Genomic DNA, 24057 nt, shown 5'->3' with positions numbered 1-24057 from the left:
ACTGAGCCCTTTCTGATCCACTGCTTGCAGCACTTTGCCTGCACCACAGCTGTAGAAAGACAGCACCACAGAACGGCTTGGGTTGGAAGGGACATCAAATATCATCCAGTTCAATCCCCCCACCACAGGCAGAGCTTCCAAACACTAGCTCAAACACTAAGCCAGGCTGCCCTGGGCCCACTTAGCCTGCCTTGCACGCTTCCAGGGATGGGGCATCCACAACTTCTCTGGGCAGCCCATGCTAGCGCCTCATCACCCTCCCCGTGAAAAACTCCTCCCTGACATTTTATCTAAATTTAATCTCCTTTAGTTTACAACCCCTTCTTCCCCAGCCCTATGTCAGCATTAGCAGGAATCGTTTCTCAGTTTCAGACCCTCTGCAGGGACACAACCGTGGCCGCTGGTATTAACAAGTAAGTATCTAACTGCCAGCCTGGGGGAAGGGAAGTAGCCGCACTGCTGCGTGAACGCTGAGATTATGTGAGCACGCAAAGATTTTTTTTTTTCCCTTAACAAACAGAAACACGAAAGCGCTCAGGAGGCGGATCCGTGCCCCTCGACCGCTCCGCCCCGCGCCTTCAGTTTCGATTCCTGCCGCGTCCCGTCCCGTCCTGTCCCGCCACGCCGAGGCAGGCTGAGGCGGAGAGGCGGCCATGAGCGACCCGGTGGTGTGCAGCTACCTCACCGAGACCCTGTGCGTCAAGGGTGGGCGGCTGGGGCTCGCAGAACTCCAACAGCACGTCGGCCTCTCGGAGCAGCAGCTGCGAGAGACTCTGCAAGCGGCGGGCCCCGAGCGTTTCCTGCTGCTGACGGGCTCCGGGAAAGAGCCGGAGGTGCTGGCCCTGACGGCCGTGCGGGTCTGTCCGCGCAAGCAGTGCGAGGGCTGCGACCGCCTGCACCTCTGCAAGCTGCACCTTATGGGCAGGTGCGGCCGGCGCGACAGGTGAGGTGGCGGCAGGGATCCCTCCCGCGGGCTTCTCCCCTCTATCGCTGAAATAACTCAGAAATGTTTCTTTCCGAAGGAAAAAGCCAAGTGTTTGCGTGCCATCTGTTGTTAATCTCGATAGTTAGGAGCGCTTGATGTTCGCGGAAACTCACCGCTTTGCTCACAGCCGTATCTGTAGCAGCCAGTACCTACTTCCTATTGGCATCGCTCTCTGTGTTCTGCCTCACTGAAGGAAGGATTGGCCGCACGGCCTTTCTGGGAACAGTCTCTTTATTTTCCAGGCTAGCTGAAGGTGGCACCTATTACAAAAAAAATTAAAGTAAGCGGGGGGGGGAACCCAAAAACCCACAAATGCAAAAATGAAAATCAAAAGCATTTGACAAGAATCCACAGCAGCAGCGATCTCCTACAGACTTTCCTGCCACACCCCTGTGAGCTGCATCTCACTCATTCTGCTGCCTGGTGCTGTGCCAGGCCTCTTGCTATTCTGCTCCACCAAATAATTCCTCAGCACTCAGAGCTGAAGAAGCTGGGGGGAAAGGACCTTTTGTGTCTGCAAATGGTACAAGCAGAATAGCGGATTCCAGGCTGGATGTGGCTCTGGGCAGCCTGGTCCAGTGGTTGCCAACCCTGGCCTGGCAGGGGGGCTGAAACTAGATGATCATTATGATCTTTTTCAACCCAGGCCGTTCTATGATTCTATGATAAAATTCTGTTGCTTTGCTGACTCAGTAAGTTAGGGTTACATAGGATACATTTGAATATATGTTGGCTTACCACTGTATGAACTAAAAAGTGCAACGATTTCCTTTGTAATGCTGCAACAATGAGCTGTTCTGCCCTCTCAGTAGTGCTGTGCATGTAACATTGCTTTTGTGTATTAATAACAGATAAACAGAAGAAAATGCCTTTCAGGGTAAGGACCTGGAAAGAAGGGAGATCGGTTAAAATGAGGGGACAGAAAGAGTGGACCACATGGATCAAAACAGAATTGTTTTTAATTGATAGGAAAGAGTCAAGACTTGCTTCTAGATCTTGCATCCTCTTTTGTTGGAGAGAAATTTGTCTGTACTGGAGTCTTCCTGTTCAGAGATATCAGGGGTTTTATTCAAATTGAACTTGTTTTTAACTTGCATCTGTCCTACAGTAGCTTTCTTTTTTTAATAAATGTATCACTTAACACAGTTGATTATTCATCACTAATATTTGTAGACTATTTCATTTCAACCTTTGACTTAGAAATATGTGTTCAGGTGGCAGATCACCATGTGACTGTTGGTGGAACGTGACGCTAACTGTGAGGGAAAACTGATTGGCTCTCACCTGGGGTAATCTGCAGTTCCACTACTTTCATAGCCATTAATCAAGTGGCTGCAGAATCCAGTATCCTTAGGAAACCACTTCTCCAGACCAAAAATAGTTTATTTCTGCCCCTCAAACCTTGTATTTTTATTTATTTTCTTACAAAGAAATGCACTGACACATGGGAGTGGTGGTGAAATGTCTGCATAAAAGTCTGTTGCAGATGGATCAAACACAGCATGAAGTAAAATGTTATCAGAAGTTTCACTGGTTAACTAGGGGCTAACAGGATAAACAAAGCAGAAATGCAAGCCTGATAGAGTAGCAGGCTCTTTTATTGAGTATACCTAATGGTAATGCTATATTGAATATTGAATCATGCTTTTGAAGAGCGAGAAGTCAGGAAACTATTTTACCACATTTTTATAAATATTAACCATGTTTCTTTTCCTATCGGTGACATTGAAATATATTTTCAAAGAGATGCAAAGAAATTATAATCTCCCCCACTTTGTAATTATATTCTCTTAACAGGTTTGTCCTGGGTTACTAATTGGCACCAACATTTTTACTAGTGCTGTTTAATCATCTTCATCCAAAACGTGGAGTTCATTAACTTTAAAAAATTTTTTTAACTTCCCACTTGTGTTTAGCTTCATTATCTCTTTATCTGGGGCTCTCAAACTGTTGCAACATTCTTGACATACCACCCCTAGGACAACAATCTCTTGCATGCGTAAAATCAAGGCCATTGCTACTTCAACCATTAGCTGATGTATATCCTCTAAAATCAGTATTCTCTCCAGCTAGTCAGATTGTGTGACTTGGTCTGCTACATACAGAAGCGGTTTTGAGTTTGTGCTGTCTGATAAATGGTCTATCTACATTTATGTTTAAAATCAGTATAATAACACAACTGTATTTCACAGTGCTTATACTGCTTGTTTCATAATCTAGCTTATTATGAAGTGACAGAGACTATCTACTTGTTCACAGAGACTTTTGCCAAAGTGCCTTTCTGTCCATGTTTTTTCTGAAGTTGCACACTACCTGAGGCTCTTTAAATCAACTTGACTTGAAACATCTGTTGTTTCTGTCCATTTTCTTGCAGAGATTGTAAGTACTCTCATGACATCACCAGTGCCGAGAACAAAAAAGTTCTGAAGACTCATGAGTTATCTCGCCTAAGTGAGAGTGAGCTGCGAATCCTGCTTCTCCAAAATGACCCTTTCCTTCTTCCTGATGTGAGTTGTACTGATTACTTAAGCTTTTGTTTATATGGAATGGGAAAGGGCAAGAAAGAAGACAGAGAACTGATATTAATTTCAAGCTCTTAAGTTAATCAGAAATATAAAGATTGGCTTGAATTAACTATGAATGGGAATGGCTGTGTGTGAAACCATCAGAAGAAATAATATAGTGTAAGACTTGTAAAAGTGCCATGTACTGATAACAATAAATGTTAAAAAAAAAAAAAAAAAAAAAAAAAAAAAACCACAACCCAAAAAACCATGACAGAAATAATAATATTAAATATCAAGGAGGATTTTGTCTGCTTAAATACCAGAAGACCTACGCTTAGGTAAGGACGTGTCATGTATTACTTGTCAGCAGAAAAGAGCAGGAAGTTGACAATAAAGTTCCATTCTGTTCTGTGTGTTATTCTTATTTCTGTTAGTGCAGAAGCACAGCCAGAGACTTACTCAAAGCAAGCAAACAAAAAATGTAAGCAAATTCACCAGAGATTTACAGATGGTCACGTAAGGAAGATGGAGGTCAAAGTTCACAATCATCATACATGCTTAGAAGGTATAAAAGGCCTTACAAAAAATAGCCAACAACAAAAAAAAATGTTGGCTCTTAGCCTAGAGATAGTAGAGTCTGGGAAGTGAGTGCCCCTTTCGGTGTCCAACCTACGTATTTTGATGCTCACAGGCATGAGAAAAAAATCATGAGAAAATGACCAACCAACAGCAGTCAGTTCCGTGTAAAATGTGCCCTCTCCAAAGTGCGCTAAGGCTTTTGTACATAAATTTCCTACAGAGCTTTATTTGTTTTTTATGCAATTAATTGATTTTGTTAAGTTTGGCTGAACAATCCAGTCTCCTTCTTGGCAGTGCAATCGAGGTTCTATTTCAGAAGCCAAGTGTATCTTATTCTGCCTACAGCTGTTCCTGGTTAACAAATGAACAGAGCACTGCCTTTGCTCTAGTCTTTTGGAATTTATGGTCTCCACAGATGTTATCCTAACAGTTCTATTATTTTCTTTCTTTCTGCTTTGACAGCGATGGACTTCAAATGAATAGAGCATTTTTTGTAGTATTTTAAAGTATGTTTTGCTGGCACATTTTAGGAGCATAGTGGTGACAAACAAGGAGGCATAATAATCTTTATCTATCTCAGCTGCATCTAAAACTTACGTGTTTCTTGTTTAGTTACTCCCAGGTAGTAATAAATGAGCAAATAGTCAATGATAGCTATTACTACTCAAAAACTATCTGTTCAGATCTCATTGCTTGTGAACATCATTAATTGGCCCTTCCAATAGAGCACTGTAACTTCTGTTATGGAGTGAAACAGTGCAGGCTGTTGCAGCCCGTTGCAGGCCATTTATAAACCCAAGAGTTGTGGTGAAGGTGTAGAAGCCTGCTTTGCTGTTCGTGTTTAGAAATGCTAACTGGGTCTGTGCATGCTGACAAACAAAAATCCTCAGGTAAAGGGAATATATTTTTTTTTCTGTGGTCTGAATTAGAATGTAGTCCAGAATCAGGATTTTCTTGTATTTTCCATCACCCTCTCTCAGCCTCTTCTTTTTCTGGCAAATGCAGGGGGTAGTTTGCTTTCCTGCTGCAGCTAAATAATGCATTCCCAATGTAGTTAGGGCAATACTTTCTTCTGGTTTTGGAGTTTATTGTGATGGTTATAAGAAGGACAAATCTTATGTCTCCCTTCTGGTGCTGTGGGAACCCACTAAAGTACAGCATCAGACAGACCTCTTTAGAGGTGCTGTGTTATGCTGTGCAGAATCCCCATCCACAGTGAGGTTCAACACTCTTGCTATTCTTTACATCTCCGTAGTGTTTTTCTAAAATACTAGGCCACTATGCTGGTCAGGCAGGACTTTCTCTTGGTGAAATCATTCTGCTTGTCTTGTGTCACCTCCCTGTCTTCCATGTGCCTTAGCATGGCTTTCAGGAGGATCTCTGTGCAGGGGAAGATCACAGAACAGAAGTGAGGCTGACAGGTCAGTAGTTCCCTGGGTTGTTCGTTCTACCCTTCTTAAAATATTTGTGACATTGCCTTTTTTTCCAGTCATCAGGGACTTCCCCTGATTGCCATGATACGCCAAGGTTCACTGAACAAGCATTGTGCTGTTTTCCGTCTCCGTGGAGTGTGCTCTTAGAAACTGTACAGGTTGTATTGTTAAAGGCAGTCCACGGTCACGGCTTGCACTCCTGCCGAATGGCTGTTGCTTAACAACGTCACACGAGCCTCTACAGCCAATCCCCGCAGGTAAATGTTGCATAGGTTTGTGTGAAGTCACTGTCTTCTCTTTACAGTGTCTTCCACTGTGGTCCTCTGCAGTGATGAATACGTAAGCTAAAAACAGGTTCAGAATTTGTTTTGCCTGTATAAGAGAGAGAAGGAGGTACTGGAAGAAGTTCAGCAAAGAATCATGAAATTGGTGAGTGGACTTAAGCATCTCTCCTATGAGCAGAGGCTGAGAGAGCTGGACCTGATCAGCCTGGAGAAGAGTAGACCCAGGGAGATCTCATTGCTTACAAACACCTGAAGGGAAGGTGCACGTAGATCAGAAATGAGCTCTTTTCAGGGGTGTCCTTTGCCAGGACCAGAGGCAGTGGACGCAAACTGGAGCACAAGAGGCTTTCTCTGAACACTAGAAAGCATTTCTGTGCTGTGGAGTCTCCTCCTTGGGGATCTTTGAAAGTCGTCTGCACATGAGTGTGAGGGCCCTCCTCTGGGTAGCTCTGCTTGAGCAAAGATTGGGTCAGGTGGACCCAGAGATCCTTTCAACCTCAGCCATGCTGTGATTCTGTGAACGTCCTATGCAATTTTATCTTTATTAGACCTTACAACAATAAAATGGAACTTTAAAACATTTAACAGATACACATCAGTATAGGATTTCATTACCAGAATGAAACAATATGGGAGTTGAAGGGTCTCTTTCCCCACTTCTGTGTCATTTCTGCACTGTCAGTTGTGTGCTTTTACTGGGGAAGACAGCTGTAGCCAGGGCAGAGGCCTAAAATTAAATATGTTAAGCAAGATCAATTAGTATTTGTCTGTCACAAACCTGGACATAAGAATAGCATAGCCAGTAACAGCATACAAACATTTTTAATATTGTGTAGTGTATTGGCCTAGTCCAGGTGCCCTGCCAGCCACTCTCTTGTTCTGCTCAAGAAGATGAGGAAAATAACATGAGAAAGCTTAAAAGCTCATAGATCAAGATAAATACAGAGAGATCTCCTACCAGTTACTGTCATGGGCATGTCAAACTTACCGTGGGGAGTATTATCTAATGTGTTGCTACTTGGTGCTGATGAAGACAAAGCTAAAACAACAACATGCTCCCTACCCTTTCGCCCAGACCCAACTCCTCCATTTCCAGTCTCCCTATCTCTTTGAACCTCTGTCCCAAGTAGTGCATGGGGATGAGGGTTGTGGGATCAGACCTTAACATTCCTTCTCTGCCATTCCTGCCTCTTCACGCTTTCCCCTGATCCAGTGTGATCTCTTCAGGATACAGGGGAATCTCTGCTCTGGCCTGCTGTGGCTCCTTCTTCTCTTGACGCAAGTGTCTCAGGGATTCTTTCTCACTGTGTTGCAGTGTTGCATTCTGCCATTCGTTAAATACATTTTCCTAGCACTGTCACTAGCTTGGCTTCAGCTCTGTCCTATGGTGGGTCCATTGAAACCATCTGTATCTGGCAGTGAGCAGCCCCTGGCTTCTTCCCAGAGAGGTCTCTCTTGTGGCCCCCCTTGCTTCCAGCAATTCCACACCTACACCCAATATGCACTGTAGGACCCCAGTAATATTTTGTGCCACAGCTAAGCTTAAATATATAAATCTCTAATCTCAGAGTATACTTCTTATCCTTTTTTAGAAGTGCAATCTTTTCAGAAAGACAGTTTTAGCTCAGTGAAATACCACCACATTTGACCCTATATACATATTTGCATGGCAAAGCTTGTTCTTTGTTCTTTATTTATTTGTTTTTAAAAGGAGTAACTAAACTGGTAAGCTCTTATGTAACTGTCTTGCTCAGGAGTACCAAAAATTAGTGCTTTTTGGATTGGCTCTTCTCTTTTTCTTCTTGGGTGAAACTGTGCATGAATTCACTCTCATGCCTGCTGTTCTCTGCAAGAAATGTGGTCAGATTACTGTAGTCACAGAGAATGCATATGTTTTAGTCAGTTTTTCTGCTGTGGAGGCAGAAAATTTAAAAAATGGATTCTAATACGTTTTTCTGTTCTATATTGTATCTATCCTGCTTGCTTCTAGGTCTGCCAATTTTACAACAACAAGGCTAATAGATGCAGTGAGACATACAACTGCAGCAAGCTTCATATTTGTCGACACTTTCTCCATGGTGGATGTAAATTTTTTCCATGCAAGAGGTCCCATAACTTTTTGGATTCCCATGCACTGAGATTGTTGAAAAATGGAGGCATTGATGAGAAGATGGCTTTAAACATCCAGAATATATATGATCATAAACATGCAGAGCTCCACAAAAAGGAAAAACGTAAGTTGTAAGAAAAAGTAGGTTTAAGTAGAATTTTGAGTTTGACAGAAGTAGGAGCCTTTTTTTTTTTTCTTAACTCACAGCTTATCACCACCATCCTGTCTACAAACCAAGGGAAACTTCAGAGGAAAACCTAACAAATAAAAGTAGCGAAGAACAGAAGCCATCTTTTGAAACAGCTGAGGTCTCCACAGTGCATGTGCCAACTTCAGAAGGTGACTAAATAAGTACCAATTTCTTCCACATGGAATCATCTTTCCTGTTTTTCCCTCTTGCAACAGATGCATTTTTTTTTCCTCTTGCTGTTGATCTGCCTTCAGGAATGGAGTCTTGGCTAAGTCATGTGGGAGGGAGAGCTGCATTCCTATTGCATGCAATATTGCTACTGGGTGGCTGTTTATAATATGACTAGCTGGGATTTGTAACTGTTGCTGATCTATCAGCAGTGGAGTGCCCTGTAAAATGATGTGTGATGGACATAATTGTCAATGCACAAATTGAGTGTTGCAGGCTAGCTGATGTTTTGGTCCAACAGTGCTATTCATTCAGCCTTCTCATGCAGATCCCAGCAGCAACAAAACTCATCAGAACAAACTTCACTTGCTAACAGGCACCAGAAGTAAAGTCGAAGGTATGGTTTTTGACCCTCCATCTTTAAATCAGTGGTTCTAATTGGGATTTGATTTCATATACAGTCTTACTGTTCCTTTGATGATGGGAAAGGAGCTTATGTCTTTACCCTACCTATATGTTGAAAATCAGAGTATCAGCCTTCAAGGGAATACTGATATTTCTGTCCAAGCACTGAGCAGCATAATACGTGTGTGTTCAGTCTGGGGAGCAGTCTGAGACTGATCTCTGATACTGTTCTGGACTATTTGCTTCCTTCCTAGAAACAACATATTATTGTAGGTGTGTGAAAACCTTTCCTTACCTTCTGTTCCCAGAGAATGGAGATAGCTTTGTCAGTTGTGTTGATACACATTCTATCATGTGAATAGGAACACTTAAATGTCCTGCCCTTCTGAACAGAAGAGTGTTGGCTTCAAAGTCCTAACTCTTAATATTGAGATAGTCATATCCTGGAAGTGTTTAACTTGGCTACTACAGTCAACTTCTTGTTAATCATGGGGTGAAATGGTAAATGCAACACCTTTCTTTTGGAGCTGTAGTTTCAGAAGGATGAAAGGACTGATGTGTTTCTTGTTGTAGGTAAAAAAGATGATTCCTCTGCAAGCTCTTTGAAGGACAATAAAGAAGATAAGTGTGACGAGATATGCTTGTTCTATGTCTGGAAGTACTGCAAACATAACGGTAAGCCTTATATGAAGTATCTTTGGAGTGTATTATTTGCAGAGGTGCTGCCCACTCGATGGCTCAGAGTAGTGGTGGCATGTGGAGTGTCAGCATCTCAGGACTGGCAGTGGTGATTGTGTCTTCTCATTTGTTTGCTTTGTAAGTCACTAACAAATCCTGTGAAAACTGCAAACATTATCAGAGTGAAGTCAGGTGGATACACGTAAACCCTCTCTCCTCTCCTTTGTTCCTGTTGTATTCTATGTACATCTGATAATGGCCACATTCCTTGTCCGTTAAGTACTTTAAAAAGTGATGTTACAGAATGTTAAGAAAACACAGTAGTTATACCAGCTAAGATAAAAATGGTTTTCATCCATCCTCTGTCTGTGGCTGTGGCCACTAAAAAAGGTCTATGGAAAATATAAGCATTTGTACTCAGAGACTGTCCCAGAACAGTCTCTTAACCCTCAAGTGACTTAAGTTTCCTTGGTTTTGAAGAGGTATCATTAGATTTTTCTTGTGGTCAACTTGTCCAGTCAATTTCTGAAGTTCTACTCCCTTTCTGGCCACCTGGTCACTTTGTCACTTTTCACTTAGGAAGTGAATAGTAAGTTGCTTGATAATTGTTTGTTTGGTCTCAGATATTTGGATGTGTTTAGCATTTCTGTAGTGCATTTGATATAAATATGCAGTTCTTCCTTCAGAAGATCCTTTTTGAATCAGATGAGTAAAATACTCTTTCCCACTCTAGGGCTTTTATAATACCTTTTTTTCACTATTGCTTGGAAGAGAGCCAGTACTTGAAAAATAAATGGTATATTTTATGAGTATTTTATGAACCATAAAAATGAAATCTGGCCAAGAGAGACCAAGTATAGTTTTGTCTACAAGTTTTTAAGTTAACTTAAGCATAATGCTCTCAAGAAAGGATATGTTCCATCCCTATCAACAGAGAAATCAAAAAAAGGAAGGAAGGAGTGAATTACAATGACTTCATAACTGTGATTAGTTGCCGTATGTTCTGTGATCAGAAACATTAAGGGAAAAGAATGATGAAATGTTTTGGTTCTGTGCAGCAGCTACCCCAGTCTTGTATCACGTGTCTCAGGCTCTCTCTGCTTTTTTAGGATGAAACTTGGCTTTCAAGGTTATGAACTTTTGGACATGCATTCTGTAAATTATGCACCCAGGCTCAAAGCAACTCTACTGTGACCACCAAATAACTAAACTCAAATAGCCTGGAGAGTTAGTGTGTTTGGCCATACCATGTTTGGCTCAAAAGTTGTGAATGAGAGGCTTGGTCCCTGCTCAGATGTGGAGTTTACAGCATCTGCCTTGACAGGGAGGCCTGGAAGGATGGGAGGCTTGTGCTCCTACAGGGATGATAAGCACTAAAATGTGCAGACCTAAATACATTAAAAGCACAGATGAAATATATAGATATAATATATATAGATAATATTCCATAGATAAGAAAAATTAGAAGTCTTCCTTGTTCTGTGTAAAGGTATGTGTAACTGCTGCAGATCTTGCATGCAAGGCAACTGAAGTTGTTGCGTTCCCATTTTCTGAGGAGCAGAGCAGCAATTTACATGGGTTGATAGTGATAGGACAAGGGGGAATTGTGTTAAACTAAGATGGGAGGTTTAGTTTAGATATTAGGAGGAAGTTTTTCACTCAGAGCGTGGTGGAGGTGGAACAGGTTGCCCAAGGAGGCTGTGGATGCCCAATCCCTGCAGGCATTCAAGGCCAGGCTGGATGTGGCTCGGGGCAGCCTGGTCTGGTGGTTGGTGACCCTGCACATAGCAGGGGGGTTGAAACTAGGTGATCATTATGGTCTTTTTCAACCCAGGCCATTCTATGATTTCATGAATTTCAATAGTGCCTAGCAGTCTGGTAGGTAGGGCAGAGTGCTGCCTGTTCAGGGATGAACGTAGAGTCTCTTTTGCAGGATGCTCTTTAGAGTATTGCAGTCCTTTATGCTGCCTTATTAATTGAGGTGGACCTGAAGAAAAGGTTCAGGCCTTTAACGATCCATTTTGTTAACCAGCCCATCATCTCTAAGGAGCTAGTGGAAATGAGAAACGAATGTATTGGAATGCTAATGTTTATGCACCCGTAGGCTTGACTTTTTACAGCTGAGAAATATGATAATGTGACACATAAACACAAACTTGCAGTCTGTGGCACTGCTTTCCCAGCTGCCAAGGCAGTGTCTTGGCAAAGAGAAGGTTGTGAACTGTTTTTTAAAATGTGCTTGACAGTATGAGTGCTTACGTTGCTTTCCTAGATAGGACCAGAGAAACACAAAACCTCTGTTGTTCCAATGCATTTCTAGTTACAGTGATCTGTCTTTATTGCTCATACCAAAGAGTGTAAAAAAGTGTTCCTTATTTCTCATCTTGTCTGGCTCTTCTGTGGTTGCAGAGCTCTTAACTATGTCTGATCTTGTTACAGAGCAATGCAAATCAGTTCATTACCATTTGCCATACAGATGGCAAGTATATAATGGGATCACCTGGAATGACCTATCCATGATGGAAGAAATTGAAAAGGCCTATTGTGACCCAAAAAACAGCAGGTATACTGGTGGCAGACTGCTTCCTTAAAGTGCTGTGTTTGAGCCTCTGATAGAAAATTCTTGACTTCCTCTTAGAGATCCCTGAATTCCGTAATTTCTAATTTGTGAGCTTCTCATAATGTGTGAGGATGTACAAAATGAGTTGCTTTTTCTTTTTAAAAAGTAAAGGTAGCTGCATGGAAATATTACCCTGGTTTTATCTTCTGAAGAATAACGTGCCGGTATCTTGCATTTAAAACTCTCAGCAGGGTTATAAGAGGAGGGTGGAATTCGTGGCTTAGACTATTTTAACTTGTTTTAAATAATGGTTAGGTCTCTTAACAGCTGTTTGGAGCTAATCTTTCGTATGGTTTTTCCTTTCCTAAGACAGCCAGTATCTAGAATGTGCCTAGAAAACTTTTATGAAAGGCCCCTTGTGCAAGCAGCCTTTTTTTTCTTTCTTTTTTTCTTTTTTCTTTTTTTTTTCTTTTAAAGGGGATGTATGCTAGGGTCATTCATTTTCCCTTTAACTCCTTTCTGAAAGCCATATTGTAAGTCGACTGGATTGATAGGGGACCACAAGCTTGGCCTTGACATTGTTATTTTGGTTCTTGCCTCTTAAAGCAGCAGATATTTTGATTTGCTGCTGTATAGTGCAAATCACAAGTAACATTTTCCAGATGAGGTTGCTATCAAAGCCTTCCTGCCTGAGGAGGAAGAGTTAATTTTTCAAGCCTGTGAGAAATAGAAGTCCATGTAGCTCCAGGAATGAAGATGATATCCAGAGCTCACAGCTGTGATTGTGTCCTCTATTACCACAGACAAAAGAACAGAGCAATAAGCTGCAGATGTTTTTGTCAAACTGTCAAGTACTTACCAATTTTTATTTTTCTACTGGGATACATTGCTGTGTGTATTTCTTTACTGTACAAATATCTTTTGCTGTGTTGTGCCTGTAGCATGTCTGTAAAGTCAGTCATCTGGCTTGTGCTGGAGAAGATAGTCAGTCCCTCATGGGCCATAGTTTGCTTCTGAACATTGGAAACAATTTTCTGAGCTGTCACATGTACTGTGGAAAATATTCCTATTTCAGGCCTCATTGAGCTTATACAGTCAGATTATACTAAAGAAAATTGCACCTATTTAATCTGAGGATTAGAGGATAAAATCTATACTGGTAACTATAATAAACTTCTGAATTTGTTCTTACAGTATAGCAGATATGAGTATTAATTTCCAGACGATGACCTGCTCCTCGTCTTTGGTTCGGCGCCTCTCTACACCATCATCTGTTGTAAACCCCACATTTGTACTGACTACAAAGTGGATTTGGTATTGGAAGAATGACCAAGGCCAGTGGACTGAATATGGAACACAGGTGAGTCCACATCCTGTACATGTGTTCTTCATCATGTGTTTTGAATCACTCCTGAAGAAATGTGTGGAGCCTCTTCTCTTCCCTTGACTCAAACTAGGTTGATTAAGTAAATACTTGTGCTTTAATTTTAGTGTCAAATAAGGCATGGAAGCATTACCTTCTGATTAGTATACTCTAGTATTTTAGAATCAGCATATCTGATAATTATTTAGTGTTTATTCTAACCACCTTGACCTTCTGCAGATCAGGTCAAATCTTAACATTTGTCATGCAATAAACTTGGAATACATGTAAAGCAGTAGAAGTTGTTCACTGAGTCCTTGGAGGAAGCATACAGTGGCAGAGGTGTCCCAGGCCAATGAAGAATCATGGGTTTTGCTGTCCAGCAGCAGCTCAAGACCTGTAGCTGCTTGGTTTTGTAAACAGTGCCTGTGTGCTGTTATGCTCCCCTGTGCTGTTGTTTGAGACAGTGCATCCTGTTTGGCTGGGTGCCTGGAACTTTCAAGGCTGGTAGGGAGGGAAATGTTCATCTGGTGCCCAGGACCTTCAAGTCCAGAAGGGAGGAAAGAGCTGAGCCTGGCACCCAAAACCTTCAAGGCCAGTGAGTACGGGGAAGACAGCTGATATGTGAGGAGCTCTCTTATAGATAATGGCTGCTTGCTTTACAAAAATGTCCTTGATTGTATTAACCATATTAACAGCGTCAGGAGTGGGTACAAGTCATAGAAATGCAGGAAAATAAATAAGTAAGGCATCTCTTCTTCTTCCTTAGCAGCTGCACAGATGGTTTTCTTGGCAGAACACAAAAGTGATTCAGGGAATGAGAAAGTGGGAATGGCAGAGGAATCATAGAGTAGCCTGGGTTAAAAAGGACCTCTAAGATTACCTAGTTTCAACCCCCCTGCTATGTGCAGGGTCACCAACCACCAGACCAGGCTGCCCAGAGCCACATCCAGCCTGGCCTTGAATGCCTTCAGGGATGGGGCATCCACAGCCTCCTTGGGCAACCTGTTCCAATGTGTCACCACCCTCTGTGTGAAAAACTTCCTCCTAATATATCTAATATCTAACCTAAAGATGTGAAGATTATGTTTATAGTGGTTCTGGCAAAGTTGATTTCAACAGGCGGCTTAAATGGAACATTTTACATTGGCTTGTACATTAAGTAACTATACTTGTTATGGAAATCTAAATGGGATACATGCATGTCCAGTATTATGTATTTTCATGTCTGGTATTGTGTTTGGTAATCACACTAGACCAGACTATTGACTGGACCCTCTTTCCCTTAACCCATACTAGTTATCTGGTCTAGTTTTGTCTCTGTTTACTAATCACTCTTCTTTCTCTCTCTCTTTTTTTTTTTTTTCCCCCCTGAAGGGAGAACAGAATATTGGGAATTCGCCGTCATCTGACATACTTGAGAATTTGTATCTGGCAGATCCAGAAACGAGTATACAATTCCAAGTTGGCTTGTATTATTACCAACTCAGTTTTAAAGGTACACACTTTGAAGGTTCTTATTTACAGATGAACTGCTTTACAAAGATTGACTTGCAAGCTATCTCAGCTTTTCAAATCTATGACTTACTTTACTAGTGTTACCAGATTTACTTAGTGGGAGTGAGATAATGATGGAAATGAAGATATTCCTTGCAAAAGTACTTTTCCTGCTTACTCACTGATGCTGTCTAGACTCACATAGGAGCAGAAATTAAATGATGAAAGTCTTCAAAGAATTCATGGTAAATCTAAAGTAAGGTAATTCCCTTAAAAATAAGGTGTCTTTTTGTACTGCTGGAGCAACTTTTGAAGAGCATAAATTACACAAGGGAGCAGCAAACAAAGTAGGCACAGAGTAAATACCAGCGTTTCAGAGAAGAATAAGAAGCTTACAAAGGTTTTGTACAACTGTTCTTCAGGAGATATAATGGACAATAAATATGCCAGTTTTTGTTAATGATTGTCGTTAATTAATGACCCCATCTGCTGGACTTACTACATTTTTTTCCTTTCCATTTCTCTTTTTCTGTCTAGAAATGACCCAATTAAACACCTCTTCCAAAACAAAAAGACAGGTCTGCAGGCGACCAAAGTTTGTGTCGTATGAAGAAGTGCAGAAGATAAAGGAAAGGTAAATTATGCTCTTCAGTTGCTTCATTTGTGTTTTAAAAGTAATTATAAGGCAAAATGGCAGTAAGTGTTGGTAACAAATTTGCAAAAAAATCACCTATTGCTGGGAGAAAACATATCCACTTGATTATATTGTGAACAGTCTTCTTTGTGTATCACCTAATTTCTGAGATACATTCATATCTTGAATTAGAAAATGAAAGAGGACTGTGACAATTGAATGTCAGCATACATAGCCCAGCATATAGGATGAAGCAGTTTTTCCCAATGACTTTATGGTTTGTTTTGTTTATTTTAAAATGTATTAGTTGGCTAAAGGGGAAACTGACAATTTGAATATTCATAGCAGGACTAGAATTAGTAACACCTGCTTTTTTTTTTTTTTTCTATTTGCAAGAGGTCAGAGGGATGATTCTATTTCAAATCAAGCCTGTCCACCTCACTGGGATCAATCTGCACTGCCTGACTTTGGATACAAGGTATCTTCCTTGTTTTTCCCTTTTTTTTTTTTTCTTTTTTTTTTTCCAATTCTGATTGAAATCATGATTAAAAGGAGGAATAGAAGAGACTATTGTAACTGGGTAAATTTGTATTGTAACTGGGTAAAATTGTAACTGGGTAAATTCTAAAAAAGAATAATAATGGTATCTTGAGTGATTGTACTCAGGATCTAAATGCTCTTCTAAAAGGTCCAGAAGAAGGTGACAAATTCTCATGAACTTCATCTGTTTTGTGTTGTTGGTTTTTTTTGTTTTTTTTTGTTTGTTTGTTTGTTTGTTTCTTTTTTGCAAAAACAAAACTCATCAAATTCAAGACAAAACTGTACTAATAACTTTCCTTGGTAACTTGATGGACCAGTTAAGCAAGGGGCTTCTATGAAGCGTGTAAAACTTCTTCACCAGAAGCTGGGCTGAGATCAAACTCCTTCTGTGTAGGCAGAAAAAAATCCAATATTAATACTGTTGTGATTGTTGTTGGGTAAAGTTTTGACTGGGAACTTAAGGGAATCTGCCAGCCCAAAGTCTATGGACCTATTTGGTGCAGCAAGACCAAAAATGTTTAGTTGTTCTATATTACTCATCGTAGTGATACTAAGTTGTCCTTTAGGAAGAAAAACACAGAGAAATCCTACAGCATGCTAAAAAAAATGCATTTCACTGTTAGATTTGTTCTTTCATATAGTGGTTTGGACTCTGATTAAGGAACAGTGCATGAGGTTTAGCATGAGGGCTTTCACTTGTTGACTCTTAAAAAAAAATCCTGTGTGATGCTGATCAAGCTGCGTTGGCACAGGCATACTGATGCCTAAAGGCAGGACAAAAGTAATGTGTTTCCAGACTGAGGATTCTTTCTAGCTACTTTCAATTGACAAAGAGATTCATTGTTATTCTTTCTTCTTGCACTTGATTTTCCTAGTGTTGTTGCATTGGAGTGGCGTGAGAACCAAAAATACTGTGTTTCTTTGCTTCCTTGGGCTGGTTTATGTTACTGAGTTTTGCTTTGGATGTTTCATTTTATGCTGACTACCTTCTTCTGTTGGATTTTGCCTTACTCAATGTAATACTATTTTCTAGCAATGTGGGTACAACAAATTAGTCTAAATAGAATTCTGCTGAAAAAAATCAATTAGTTGCTTTATATGTAAGCTTTCTTCAAATAGTTGTTATTTTCACAATTAGTAGAAAAACAAAAAACAAACCTTCTTTTGCCAGACTCCAGAAAATTTCAGGAGTCTAGCACCTGCTGATTTTAGTAGTAAGAGTTTGCATGGGAACCAGGCAGACAGACCTTTTGAAGACTTGCACCTCTGATATCTTGAGCTCTGTCACAGTTACTGAAGGAGACAGCTAACTGCTTATTAGTAGCTTAGCCGAGTAATGTAAGCTTGAATGTTTCAGAAGAATAATCAGAAGATAGGTAGCTCAGTTCCTTATATGTCTATGAATTGTGTGTACTTAGTGCTTCCTTTGTGTACTCTGAAATGTTTGGGGTGAATTGTGAGAGGCTTTGGAACGTGACCTGCAGATCCATGGTACCTCTGGTGGTACTGGTGGGGATATGTGGGGAAAAAAAGCCATCTTGCTTCCTACAGCTCGTTTTGCTTGCTGAGTTGGAACCTAAGAAAACTGTCTCTTACCTTGTAAACTGAGTGCCTTTCATATGAAAGGAAAAGTTAACTCTATCTAAAAAAGGCCCTCAATACTCTTTGTTACTAAAAATAAAAACCTGAGCTAGATTAAGTTATTTATCTGGGAACCTAAGCATGTTTTTTTGCAGTAGGTAATATTGGGACTGGCTGGGATTCTGCACGCGTGTGGTGACCATCGTAACATCTGACAATTACGACTTGATGAATTCCCTTCTCTTCAGACTCTGACATTTAATCCCAGCTAGCTTCCCTGCACTGAAAGTGATCAATTATAAAAAGGAAGACCTATGAGATAGGGAGGAAATTTCCTTCTTTAAAAAGAGCAGCTCTGCTTTGGTAACATTGCTTATTTTTTGAGTGTTGAAGTGTCTAAATCTGTAATTCATGTGATATCATAGTTCTATGGAAAGTAGTGTAAATGAAAAGCTTATTAGACATTAGTAGCAAACACCATTTGGAAAATTGGCACGAGTCTCCTGTCTTTGTTTTGCAGATAGAGTGGAGTTAGCAGTTGGCAAAAAACATAAAAAATAAATTGTTATTATCTTGGAACTTCTTAGTTTAAATTGCATCTTTAATGGAGAACTGAGAAATATGTGGGATGAAGGCAATAGGCTTTTGTGTCAAGAGGATTAGTATTCATACAGCTGCTGAATCCTGACAAGAACTGAAGATTGCTGTGCTGTAACAAGGTTGGGAGATGATGCATCATAAAAAGTCTGTCCGTATACTTTTTAAGCATTAGTTCTACTTGGGTCAATGTAACTATTAGAAACTGTTTTGCTTCCAAAGCCTAAGTTACTGAAATACCAAAGTTTGATGTCCTTTTGTACTGAACTCGTGCAGTCATATGCTAATAATAAATTATTGTCAGTGTCTTAAGCAGTGATTCTTTCTCTGCTTAAGAAATTCCACTCCATTGACTGTGGATTAGCAAATGCTTATCCTCTCTAAATTTTCCTCCTTAAGTCTAGAGATGAAAGAAGCTTAAGAAGTTCTGCTGTTGTGAAGCATTAACTTGCAGTAGCAAGGTGGTGTTACTCTTCATCAGCATCTTTGAGGAAATAAAAACAATCTCCGTGGAGATTCTGTGCAAAATAGAAGTGGCTTTGTTGCTTATAGGCCATTCTATTGTAAAATAATTGAAGTACCTGTCTTACAGCAATAGGCTTTGTATCATGTTGCTGTCTCTCTTTTACCCAGGACGATTACAGTTTTTCAGCAAAAGATGTTATGTAGCAAAAGCACATTTTGCTGTCTGCATGAACAATTCTTATGTATTCATAGCAGATGTAGTACTAAAATATATTGACGTTATTTTCATCTTGCAGGTGGTGGTGAACTGTTCTGTTAAAAAGCAGGCAGATAGCAAATTCTGTCTTGTCTAAATTATTTTGTGTTGCATTGTAAACAGGATTTGCAAAATATTCTTGTGTGGACAGATAGACAACATGTCATTCAACCTTGTAAAAACTTTTTAATAAATTCAGAAAAGTAATTCTTCCTTGTGCGGCTGACTTTATTCTTTACTCCTTGCAATCCTTTCCTGTCATAAGCCTCTTCTTCAGTAAGTACTTAGTGCTCAAACCGGGCACGATGTCTAGGGAAACATTCCCTTATATATATGCAGCTGTGAAATTTAAGTCCTATTTTATCTTCTCTCTGAACTCAGCCTTCTAAAATGTGCATCTTTTGACTGAAAGATAATATTGATCTCATGTTACCTCCTAGGATGACCTCAGCTTTCCATCTTAAAATACGTCATCTCATAGGTGACTTTCAGTTGGTTAAGCAGCAATAAAGAGGAGTGTTACCACATAGACATTAGTCTGCTAGCATTAGGCATTTTCAGTCTACACTGTTAGAGTACCAATTCTAGAAGATGAAGGACAAAATTGGAAAATTAATTAAGATGAATTTAAGAGTGTATTTACTGCAACATTCTTATTAGAATCTTAATTACTCTCTTATGCTTAGAAATGTAGCTCTTTTTAAAATTATTTTTAAGCCTATATTTTAACGTTTTCAACTTTTATCTTTGAAAAGTTAAGGAGCTATGATGCTCAGAAATTGTGTGTGTAACAAGTAATAATGTTATCAAATATCTTTGTACTTAATTTTATTATCAGTCTAAGTTTTCTTTCTGAGATTACTCTTTCATTGGGATTTGTGGTTACAAGTGTCAACTCCTACTTGGAGGTGATAAATATTTAATTGACCTCCTCACTTTCAGTGTCCTTTCTGAAGAGAGGTGAGGGGTTCTTGCAGAGCGGGAGTGACACACTGATTTACACATTAATTGTTTGTCCTCGTTATTTGCAACAATTTAAAGCATTAAATAGGCCTCCAAAAGCATAGTTTGGAGGCTTATTTGGAGGGCCATTCTGAATGCAATCTGCTGCAGACAGGCTTCTGTGTGGAATATGAGCTAACTGAAGCCTCATGTCTTCTGCTTTGGTTTATATTTTATAGGAAGTGGAGATCAGTAATATTTCCTCTGAATACCAAGAAATAAAGAAGCAGTTTGAGCAGACTATGACAAACTACATCATCATTAAAGTACTCAGGATTCAGAATCCATCCCTCTGGAAAGTGTTTCAGTGGTCAGTATTTGTTTTGTCATCCTTAAAGGCAAGGAGTTTCTAAGAACTGATGTTCTAAATCTACATCCTAGGGAGGGAAAGAGATTGCCACCTGTGCTTTAACTAGTATTTCCTTCCTAGAGGCAGTTTCAAGAGTGAAATGAAGTGGCTAAGACCTATCAGTTTAAGATTGTCCATGCTCCAGGGGGAGCTGTCTTCTGCATGACTCCTTAGAATGCGAAGGAGACAGAAGGATGTGAAGTGACACAGCAGGATGAGGATATCCAAAGTAGAGTCGAATAGTGTATTGTCAGAACAGTAATTGCCTATTTCAGGTGCATTCTGTTGTAACTGTTTATCCATTACAGTATACAAAGTACTTGTTAAAAAACCTGTTGGTCCCAAGAGGCAATGGGCACCAACTGGAGGCACTTCTGTGCTGTGCGGGTGACAGAGCTCTGGTTGCCCAGAGATTGTGGAGTCTCCTCCTTGGGGATCTTCAGAAGCTGGATGTGGGTCTGTGAACCTGCTCTGGGTGGCTTTGCTTGGGTAGGGGTGGGACCAGGTGGCCTACACGGGGCCCTACCAAGCCCAATGATTCTGTTTGATTCAGTGTGAGGAAAAAAGTGGGCAAAGGTAAGGATGTACTTGAGCCCCTTTGTTCCAGTCAGATTTTTTAAGGCTTATTCAAAAGCTTGAGTACATCTGCTTGAGTATTCACTGAGAATGAATCCTTATGCTTTAAGTTAATGATCTCTGTCTTGCAGAACTCCTTTCTGTTTTTCGACATGTGCATCAGTGATATCAAACTCTTAGTATTTATGCTAAGATACATACCAGCAGATTAGAGCTGGCAGCAGGGACAATGGCCATGTTCAAATGAATGTCCAAGCAGATTGAGCTGTTGCATAGAACAGTGGTCTAGTTTAAAACAAAAGCACAGATACTTAGTATTCAAGAGCTTCGTATTTAGACCTGTAAAGTGACTCAATTCAGGAAGTTCATAATTTGATAAAACTTTTCATCTAGCAGAACTTAGGCACTTCACTGTGTACTTTTTGCCCTCCTCCAATGAGATGTTTGTGCTAACCAGAGTTTAACATAGCTGCAAAGTTGTCAGTAAACAAATTTCAGTCAGTTGATCTATTTCCCCTCTACTTGGCTGTAAACTTTTTAGCTGATAACTTCCTGAAGAATATCACTATGTTATCTACTTCAGAAGGTTCTGAAAAGCTGTGGAGAGTCATGATGCTGTGCTACAGTGATGGGAGATAATAGTTAAGTCTCCCACTGTGATTCCTCTTTTGTTACTGATCATAGCTCACTGTCTGGTACTGGCACTAAATTATGAAGTTCTTCAGTGGTGAGAGAAAGGCCAGTTTATCTCCTGTCTCCTCAGCTGAACTGATTTTTCTGAGGAGCTCTGGTAGGAGCTCCAGGTGGCAGAGAGTTACACCAGAAGAGATGATGACAGGGAATGTTAGGTGTGTGCAGAATGCCCATTTCAGCACAGCCCTTCCCTCTTGTAGAATGTCTGGCCTCGTGTATGGCAGTTTCTGTTTACCAGGGGAACGCAGAACAAGCTACATCTAGGTTTACTGAAGCACAGAGTCTTAGGGGTCAGTATGTCCTTAGTATGACCTCCACTCTGCGCAGAATCTGGGGGTGTGTGGGAACAGACAGGAGACACTGGAGCATAACTAGTGGGAGTCTTCAGAGGAGCAAAAGCTTTGAGGTGTGTAGTAGTATCAGTGCTTACTTAATTCTGGCTTTCATCTATTTTTATCTAGATTTTATGGGCAGTAGTATCAGTAGATTTTTTGTCTTGTAGTTTTTTATCATACTGGTAGTCTGTGTCCCATGCTGAGAGAGGAGAAAGTAGAGTGAATATCTCATCCAGCTGGTATTTACATGTACATCCTGCACATTTATTTATTTATTTATTTATTTATTTATTTATTTGCACCTTTCTCCCTTCTGTGGTTCATTCTGCTACTGCCTTTTTCTCTGTTAGGCAAAAGGAGCAGATGAAGAGACAAAGTGGAGGGAAGGAAGTAAAGGAAAGCCTTCTGTTCCACGGAACCATGGGATGCCCCCTGGAAGACATCTGCCGTCACAACTTTGACTGGAGAACTTGTGGGAGCAATGGAAAGCTCTATGGGAAGGGTATGTAGGAGATATGACTCTGTGTATCAGATCTTACACTCCCCTGACACTAGGGCAATTAAAGTTTCAAAATTAAAAAAAAAAAAAAAGAATTGGCATTAGAATCTTTCTTCCCTCTGAAGAGGACAAGAATGTGCTTTGTTCAAGACTATGCCCTTTCCCAGGGTGTTGAGGGAATTAATTTAGGGATTTCAAAAATCTCTTGTTGCCACAGGTGAGATCTTCTGAAGGCTCATGGTCATGATTTTAACTTGACAGGGAAAGGGCATTTAATCATGGCAGGGAACTAGAAGGTGTGCGTTCCCTCAGTATGGCTGTGGGAAGTCTTCACATTTTCTTGTCTCTCCCTCTCTTAATAGCACACAAATACTTATATTGTTTTTATTTTGTGTGTTTTGCTGTGTTTTTTTTTAATAACTATTATTCCTACAATAACAAATTCCAAATAGAAATTCTATGGTGTAGCTGTTTCATTTGCAAGAATAAATAAATTATTATATGATGTTATGTAGGCTGAGTAAAGGAGACCTGAAAGTTGGGTTAAATTCCTCCTGAAAAATGAGGAGATGCTCATTTTCACTTTTTTTGGTCATTTTTTTAGACATCCCTTTTAACCATGCGTTCTTTGTCATTTTCTAGGAAGTTACTTTGCCAGAGATGCTTCCTATTCTCATGGATACTGTCAGTCTGCAGGAAAATCAACTGTCATGTTCATGGCTCGTGTTTTGGTTGGAGATTATGCTAAAGGCAGGGCAGACTATGTTCGCCCCCCAGCAAAGTCGGGTGATGGGTTTCGGCTTTATGATAGTTGTGTGGACAACGTGGCAAGTCCTTCAATTTTTGTTGTCTTTGAAAAAAATCAAATTTACCCAGAGTATCTAATAGAGTATAAGAAAGCGCAACAAAAATGCATTATATCTTAGAGTGATCAGAGTTGTTTGTATCCCTCATGTTATTTTCTGCATTGCAGATGTCTTCACACTTCTTTTTTAATACGCTACTTTGACACGTTAATCCAGAGAATTTCTATATTGAAGAGTGTTGGCAAACCAAATGCTATATTTGTTGAAACTAATTGACTTACATTTTTCTTTTACTCTTCCAAATGAAGCTTAGATATTTGGATAGCTATAGGAGAAAAATCAGAACTGTAGGACAGGAAATTGAATATTAGAATTTCTGAGGGTCAGTAAGTGTAAACTCATTTTCTTGGGAATAAGATTTCCAAGAGAAAAATTAACAGTATGGTAGTTTTTAAGCAAACTTATATTGTTAATGGTTCTCAAGTTTCTTATGGTGTCCTGCAGCGCTGAAGGCTTTGTGGAGAACTGAAGATCCTTTTCAACGCAGAGTACAACCGTACTTGATCCTCTTGTCTATCACAAATCTAAATGTGTCAACATAAACTTGCTGAGGCCAAAGTAATTGTCACTTTCTGATAAGCTTTACAATAACATGAATAGCCTCCCAGTTATTTGCATATTGAACAGGAGCCTGCCAATCACATGTAGTACTCAAATTTGGAAAGTTACCAAGAGGATGGGGAAATAATTAAAACTAGGAATCTTACTATGTAGGAAAGACTGTTTTACAACTAAATTGAGAACAAGTCAGTAACATACTAAAAGGGAAAGTAGGATGTCTTCTCAAGATCGCTCACTTTCATTTTGACTGAATCACATTTTGCCATTTTCGCAAATAAAATGTTTTTGGTCACTTTTCATCTTGTTTGTGTGCATTTTGTCTCCGTATGTAAACAGATGACAGA

At 40.1% G+C, this 24057-nt stretch overlaps 1 protein-coding gene across 4 annotated transcripts; it reads left to right on the top strand.

The window, feature by feature from the left end:
• Positions 1–587: 587 nt before the first annotated feature.
• On the top strand, positions 588–24010 carry LOC122190314 (zinc finger CCCH-type antiviral protein 1-like). 4 transcript variants are annotated; one of them, XM_042890220.1, is made up of 14 exons: positions 588–943; positions 3360–3492; positions 7779–8022; positions 8106–8237; positions 8585–8653; positions 9235–9336; positions 11779–11902; positions 13094–13259; positions 14640–14760; positions 15297–15393; positions 15790–15871; positions 20014–20144; positions 22138–22289; positions 22929–24010. In XM_042890220.1, exons 1-14 carry the CDS (start codon positions 654–656, stop codon positions 23210–23212), a joined length of 2127 nt encoding a protein of 708 aa, XP_042746154.1. In that variant the 5' UTR covers positions 588–653; the 3' UTR covers positions 23213–24010. The 4 variants fall into 4 exon arrangements, with proteins under 4 accessions (XP_042746154.1, XP_042746155.1, XP_042746156.1 ...); XM_042890221.1 differs by lacking the exon at positions 20014–20144 and having other exon boundaries at positions 22929–23016; XM_042890222.1 differs by lacking the exons at positions 20014–20144; positions 22138–22289; positions 22929–24010 and adding an exon at positions 17673–19028.
• Positions 24011–24057: the final 47 nt, after the last annotated feature.

Source organism: Lagopus leucura, unplaced genomic scaffold (genome assembly GCF_019238085.1).
Source record: "Lagopus leucura isolate 7727_CA_CO unplaced genomic scaffold, USGS_WTPT01 Super-Scaffold_100159, whole genome shotgun sequence".
Lineage (NCBI taxonomy): Eukaryota > Metazoa > Chordata > Aves > Galliformes > Phasianidae > Lagopus > Lagopus leucura.
Note: the sequence above shows the minus strand (reverse complement) of the source record. Positions and strands in the feature narration are given on the sequence as shown.